Source organism: Notothenia rossii, assembly GCF_949606895.1.
Source record: "Notothenia rossii genome assembly, chromosome: 9".
Lineage (NCBI taxonomy): Eukaryota > Metazoa > Chordata > Actinopteri > Perciformes > Nototheniidae > Notothenia > Notothenia rossii.
The window spans coordinates 35,254,274-35,261,732 of record NC_136907.1 but is presented as its reverse complement, the minus strand read 5'-3'; the positions used below and the strand labels follow the sequence as shown (position 1 = coordinate 35,261,732).

The 7,459-nt window shown below is 41.7% G+C and overlaps 1 protein-coding gene across 6 annotated transcripts in view; it reads left to right on the top strand.

The window, feature by feature from the left end:
* The first annotated feature begins 289 nt into the window (after positions 1 to 289).
* The window catches only part of sytl2a (synaptotagmin-like 2a), a 41,917-nt gene continuing 34,747 nt past the window's right edge, over positions 290 to 7,459 (top strand). For all 6 annotated transcript variants that reach the window (XM_079648258.1, XM_079648262.1, XM_079648261.1 and 3 more), the window contains exons 1-6: positions 290 to 308; positions 2,262 to 2,439; positions 2,744 to 2,898; positions 3,993 to 4,059; positions 6,410 to 6,467; positions 6,571 to 6,679. In XM_079648258.1, coding sequence (XP_079504384.1) covers positions 2,339 to 2,439; positions 2,744 to 2,898; positions 3,993 to 4,059; positions 6,410 to 6,467; positions 6,571 to 6,679 — 490 coding nt within the window. In that variant the 5' untranslated portion in view covers positions 290 to 308; positions 2,262 to 2,338. The remainder of the gene's footprint in view (positions 309 to 2,261; positions 2,440 to 2,743; positions 2,899 to 3,992; positions 4,060 to 6,409; positions 6,468 to 6,570; positions 6,680 to 7,459) is intronic.

Genomic DNA, 7,459 nt, shown 5'->3' with positions numbered 1-7,459 from the left:
AAATGCCGTTTTAAAATGTGTTTCCGCTGCACTCTTTCTTAATGCTCTTAATGTCTTTCATTTTTGTAAAGCACTTTGAATTGCTTTGTGTTGAAATGTGCTATATAAATAAACTTGCCCTGCCTTACCAACAGGTGAAATAACAGCACTGTAGAGTAGTGTGTGTCTTCAGTGAACATGCAGGCTGCGGAAGGTGCTGCTCCTCCCCCTGCTGCACCCCCCACCCTGCTGCCCCCCCCCCCCCCCCCCTGCAGCTCCTCAGGGTCAGTCTCAGGAGAGCTCTCCGGCAGCGAGGAGCCCTATCAGAGGTGAGTTGACTGCTTTCTGTCTTTTAGTGAACGATGAATCCACTCTGCTCTGTGTGTTGTTGTTCCTTCACTCTTACTGCAAATATTTATAAAAATGTAATGCAAAGTGAGATCCAGTCCAGATGCTCAGTGCACTTCTCTCTGGAGATCTCTACATTTGTTATTGTCATCTGGTAGCAGATCCCTAAATCACTAACATATTATGACCCACTCTGCTTAGTCATTTTAAAATTCCTCATAGGAATATGGTGTAGATTTTTTATTACGAAATTCTACTTCTTCATAGTTCTTAATCCACCAGAAAATATATGTTTGATAGCAATAATTGAAAATCCATGACCGCCTTTTAAACTTCCAATCAAAGTCATATCCGTTGCAGAGAAACATGCTGTTAGATGACCAGTGTGTGGATGTACAATCCTATTTTAGGTCACATTAACTCTACATGATATGAATTGCAGCTCTCTTTTTAGATTATGAAGTTAGATTAAAGGATATAAAATGCACTATAAAAGATCTACAAGAGCATTTTCTTTTGCCCATATTAGGGAGTGCTTAAAACATAGTTACATTACTTTTAACCCATATTTACATTAATAAGTGCATGTCATACAGCTGCACAGGCCCTGCTGTTAGTCTTTGCTTTTCAACAGTTGGATTGGACTCAGTGTTCAGTCAGTGTAAATGGTAGAAGTAAGGCTTGTGACACCAGTCCAGCTTTGAGTCTTTTCAGCAAATGCACTTGCAATACTTTAGCTTGTTAAATCTTGTTTTCTTAAAGGAAGTTATGGAGGAATAAATCAAACAACAACAAGGAAATATATTCTCTGTCTTCTAGATAGAATTTTGGAGAAACAGGACCTGCAACATTCTTCTTTTAAAATGAAGAACACCCACATAAACCTGCATGAGCTCACAGGAAAATAGCTTTTTATTCAAGCCTACTTACAGCGCAGTCCTCACGCAGCCTTGTAATGGAGAAGAGGAGGCGATTACAACGTTCCTAACTCGGATCAAGAATGAACAATGTGAGCCAACCACAACATGGCCTTTTCTAAAACCAAGTCACAATAACATAACTACCATTGTCGTTAGAGCAAATGAACAAGAACAAATGTTCACTCAGCAAAGAGATTATTTAGCAAATAGTGTGCAGGTTATCAACATAAACCTCCACTCGAGTTCCCATCAGATGTCCTCAGAGCTCTCTGGTGGTGTGTGGGCATTCCTCAGACACATCTGATCTGCTCCTGAAGGAAAAGCAGCAGCTTTATAAAGGTTTTTTTTTAAAGTCGAAATCATTATGAAAAAAGAGATTTTGTTTTTCTGTTGGCATGACTACAGTTAAGAAACTTAAAGATCAATGCAGTTATTTCTCATTATGTAATCAAATGTGTATGTATTATAACCCTGACAATCTGATAGACAGTAGGTGATGGTAGTGTCTGATAGGAGGGTCAGTGAGAGACAGGGGGGGTCAGTGAGAGACAGAGGGGGTCAGTGAGAGGCAGGGGGGGTCAGTGAGAGGCAGGGGGGGTCAGTGAGAGGCAGGGGGGGGGGGGGGGGTCAGTGAGCGGCAGGGGGGGTCAGTGAGAGACAGAGCACACACAATCTTTGTGTTTGAGTGAAAGTAGCTGCAGCATCAAGCCATAACCTGCTGCTCTGCACTCTCATAGGATATGATACATGTTTTCTTTCTGTGGATCAAACATTATTATCTTTGACACACCGACAGTTAAAGAAGCACATGGATACCGTCAAAACAAACTTAAATTATATCTGTACAACTTAACCAGAGAATAAAAACTGCATATAGAAAACAGAACCAAATACAGAACATGCTGCAGAGGAAAACCTGGGTTAAGGAAAACAAAAGCACTAAGGAGGGCCTCTCAATACATACATGTATACAATGTTTTAAGCACTAATCACTGTGACACTGACTTGATTCAGTAAAGATCAGAACTTCATGAAGAACCGTACGAGCGGTGATCCTGATCCACCTCTAGACTCACACTGAGAGCAGCACCATGATCGACCTGAGCTTCCTGACGGAGGAGGAGCAGGACGCCATCCTGGCTGTGCTGAGACGAGACACGGAGCTGAAGAAGGCTGAGGAGCAGCGAGTGCTGTAAGTCTCTGAGTCACAGGTTCTGGGTACAAACTAATCTCTCGCTCTGTCAGTTTGATCTGTCACAGCCAGGATGAGTAGAAATGATATCATCTGAATCTTACAGAACTTTAGTTGAACAGTATACTGTAAATTGGCTACCTAAAGATGCAGGTGCAGTTAAAATGTTGCTTGCAGCGCACAGACATGATCTTTAGATTCTTTGCACAAAATGTATGCAATGCTTCAGTTTCTTATACTACCATTTGAAATAAAAGCTCTAAATAATGAAGTAGTGACTTAAAATGGATATGTCTGCCCTCAGGAACCTCCAGAAGATGGTGAATGATAGAGGCCAGCTGAGGTACATGACTGGAGAATGGTTCTACGAGATCAAGCAGCTCCGTCACCAGGACCGCATCCACGGCTCTGAGATCATCAGGGCCTCCATGAGACACTCACATAGACCGCTGACTATATGTGAGTGTTCTTTATCCTGCATGGCTGTTCTATCGTGTAAATATTGTAACATTAGTGTAATTCCTAAAAATGCAAGTGTGCTTGTGAAGTAAGATACATCTGGCCTCTGTGTAAAGAAGTGCATGAAGAAGAGAACACCAGAAACCATCTCTCAAAATCTTAAGCAAAACAAACAGTGACATGCTCATCAGAGTGTTGGGTGATTAGCATTAGGCCTTTCAGGTCATAAGGATCTCATCATGTGTAGTATTCTGGTGTAATGAACATTTTAGTCTCATGGAGTCAGCATAGCTATGGTCTCGTACGCAATTATAAAAACTCTTATACCCTCGCCTCACCCTGATTGCTGTTAAACAGGATATAAACTCAGCTGATACTTCAGAGCAGTCCAGACCCTGTACCTCTGAGCAGTCCAGACCCTGTACCTCTGAGCAGTCCAGACCCTGTACCTCTGAGCAGTCCAGACCCTGCACCTCTGAGCAGTCCAGACCCTGTACCTCTGAGCAGTCCAGACCCTGTACCTCTGAGCAGTCCAGACCCTGCACCTCTGAGCAGTCCAGACCCTGTACCTCTGAGCAGTCCAGACCCTGTACCTCTGAGCAGTCCAGACCCTGTACCTCTGAGCAGTCCAGACCCTGTACCTCTGAGCAGTCCAGACCCTGTACCTCTGACTAATCTAGACCCTGTACCTCTGAGCAGTCCAGACCCTGTACCTCTGAGCTCTGCTTCACGGGCCTCTCATGTTGGACTGAGGGCCGACTCTCCTCTCCAGGAAGACAGCACTCTGAGCTAGATGTTAGCATGCTCTTTCAGTAGATATCGCTGCAACATAATACATAGGTGTCTCTGACATAATGTCAGCTCACAATATGATGACAATGTTAGTTCATTCTTTTAAATGTTTTTGGATCAAATCCGGGCCATATTCTACATAAAGCACCTTCAAATGAATGCATGCTTGGAGGCTCTATAGAGGCTAGCTGGGATGTGATCATGGAGACTTATCATTACGTCTGGGTTGTTTTCACATCTATTTGGTAATCATAGCATGAGTTACTATGAATACGTAACTATCTGTGTGTTGTGTGCTGCAGTGGAACTCGTCCCCCCTGTGCTCTGTGGGCTCCTCCAGGAGCCCCCCATGCAGCCCAGCAGTGACAGGTGAGTGTGGGACCCTCTCAGTTAAACCCCTTCACCACTCCAGCAGCACTCTGTAGACAGGTTGTTCTACTTTTTAATGATATAAGTTTACTTTATCATGTTTATGTGTTAAGGTTTTGAAAAACATCTCACAAATACGTAGTTTCAGTTTTCCTTTTAAGTCCTTAAAGAAGTTCATCATTGGCACAGCTCCATTAGGAACTGGATATGCACACAATACTGGTCAGTAGAATCCATTTGACTCCGGTCATTGGATTTATTTTGAAGGAGAAACATAGAATATGTTTAGCAGACAAGGAGCAGAATAACAGAGGGATTTGAAATGGCGATTCACTCAATGTATGGCCTTCAGACAGAGTTAGCAAACACAAAGCTGGCTCCTGCAGCTTTCAATAAAACTGTGAAGAAAACTCAACAAAGTAAAAACAGAACATACGGTGTGTATTCTGTTGTGAGCAGTGTTGTGCTAGTTACTGAACACCAGTAACTAGTTACATTACTAGTTACTTCATTTCAAAAGTAACTCAGTTACTTTACTGATTACTTATACCAAAAAGTAATGCGTTACTGTGAACAGTAACGTTCTAGTTACTTAAAAAAAGGGGTCCCAAAAAAAAAAACCTCCCATTAATGCCCTTATAGCCTTCATTTAAGTACTGTTATTGCATTGGAGAATAATACAATCTGTTGATCAACTTGACATGCATTTGCATCACTGAACTCTGCTAAGCAATGTGTTCTATACAAACACAAACACAAAGATATGTTTCAAAGTGACAATTTATCGTCGTCAGAGAGCAATTCCGGTTGATACATGGCAAAGGCTTTCACAAAGTTAGAGCCGTTATCAGTAACCGTGGAGGTAACTTTTGTTGACACTCCATACAAAGAGTGAATGTGGTCAATCTCACTAGCAATAAGATCGTACGTGTGCCTACCCTTTATCCTTTTACAGGCCAACGCAGCTTTCTGGCGTTTTAAAGTGGTGGGGTTTATCCAGTGAGATGTTATCCCGAGGAAGCTTCTGTTGTGGACAGACCAAATGTATGCGGTGGTCGAGATGTATTCCAGCCCCTCAAATGTTTTCTTTAGCTCGCTATCCATTTTGATATATTCTTTCTCCAGGTAGTTGGAAAACGTTTTGCGTCCCATATGCCGTGTGCCGCCCGGACATGGTATCATGCTTACTAGCTCCCTGAAAGCGGGTGACTCCACTGTAGAAATAGCCTGCACGTGTTCAACAACATACCGTACAATGGCTTTATCCACTTTCACCTGACTAGCAGTCCCTCGGTTGAAATCCAGCCGCTGTTGCTTGGGTGGAGGTGGGGTGGCGTCGGATGGCTCTGGGTCTGTGGTCAATAGCTTCGTCCCAGCATGTTGTTTTTGCAGATGTTTTAACAGATTGGAATTGCTGTTTTGAGCAGTAGATAGGATCTTTGACCCGCCAAGACACAACTTACACTTAACTAACACATTATTTTCTTTATGCACGAGAAAAGTAAAATAGTGAGCATATCTCCATGCGGAGAAACTCAACTTGTGCTCCGCCGTCGCCATGATAGTATTGTTAGTAGGCTAACTAAACACAAACACGCCCACAAAGCGTCTCCGCATGTGACACAGGAAGTATCTAAGTAAATTTACTCAAGTACTGTACTTAAGTACAGTTCTCATCTCTGTTCGCCTCGCTGTTGGCGCCGCTCACCAACGTCTGGGAGCCGAGACTATATAAAAAAATAACGGAGTAACGAACCATGTAGTAACGGTAACTGAGTTACTGAATTTAAAAAATAACGCGTTAGAGTACTAGTTACTGCCAAAAATAACGGCGTTACAGTAACACGTTACTGTGTAACGCGTTAGTCCCAACACTGGTTGTGAGCACCATCACATGCTTCAGCAGTAGATTATTTGGGTCATTTGCCAGTGAGGAGTTGTTCACACACTAAATGGATACTTTGTAATTGGCCCCGTAATCTTCTTAGAAGGTCAGGTCTCACATGTTCATGTTTTCCACTGCTTCTGTGGAGAGTTTACACATATCATGGTTGTACTCATTCCACAGTAACTTTGAATGTACCTGCCTGTTCTTGATAGCAACTATGTATATATCTATATATATACATTTATATATAACTGTATCAACAGTATCCTGTATGAGGAGAAGTATTGTTGTTTCAGCTGGTAAGTACACTGCTAAAAGAAACAGGCATTGTTAAGAGATTGTTATTTAATTACTAACATGAGCATGCACATTTTCCTATCCAAGATGAAATCATTTGCTTTTAAAAGCCTGAAGTTTGAAGTCAATTGTCCACAGCTCTTATTATCATGTTATATTTTATAGATGTGAGAACCAGAAGTCATTTGAAACACCTAGATCACTTTTACAGTCACCCACAAAGGTAGGATTCTGACTAAAGAAAGTCCAACATTTGAAAAACAGCATGTGCTTCCACATTTCCGTGATTTGCAGATGTTAAATGCATTAATTTTCTTTCGTTGAAGCAAAGAAAAAATCCATTCAACAGTGAGGTCATTGCATGTCACACTTTTGAAGAAAAGGACGGTCAGCTATTGGTCGCAGCGGTGGATGACACCCACACACTGAACCAGGGTGAGTTCAGTATCGTCACTCATGTCTGTGTGTTCTGTCTTAAATATGTTTTGTGAATGTGAGTGGATTACTTGTTCTAATGAATCAACATGTGTTCTGTTTTGAATTGAGTGGAATGCTTGATGGACAATTAGTGAAAGTTGCATTACAAACCAATGGAAGTATGTATGCTGTTCGACAACTGGGTGACAGTGCTAGTTTAATTATTTACAAGCTTAACAACCACCTCCATTTGCTATATCTATAGAATAGAGACAACCATTATATACTTTATGCATCCAAGTTATTCAGGCGAAGTCTTCGTTTTTTCTGCCAATATCACCAAGTTTGATTAATCCAGTCATATTGAAATTAGTTGGTGCTCAGGCAGATTTTCCCAGGCAGAGAAGAGAAGTGTGAATACACGAGGCAGCCAGACTAGCCAGAGGATTACAGAGAAGAACATTCCAAAGCCTTAATCTTCACCGCATGACTTGTGGCTGCTAGAAATATTTCCGAGGAACTTAAAACAATGTTTTCGTTGGAGAAATAATATTTTCTGAAAGTTGATGCTGATTTTGCTTCTAGATTTTTGATGCGTGACAAAACAATTAGCCTTACTTATATACAAACCACAGTATTTTTGAAAACAGTGAAAGTAGTAATAATGATCCCGCTTTCGTCTCATTAGTATGCATAAAAAAGTGAGTCCCCCAATTATGCAAATGAGCTAAGTCCCGCCTCCCCTTTGATCGAGGTGTGAGATCTCAAGTAGGTGTGATATCCCAAGTAGGTGTGAGA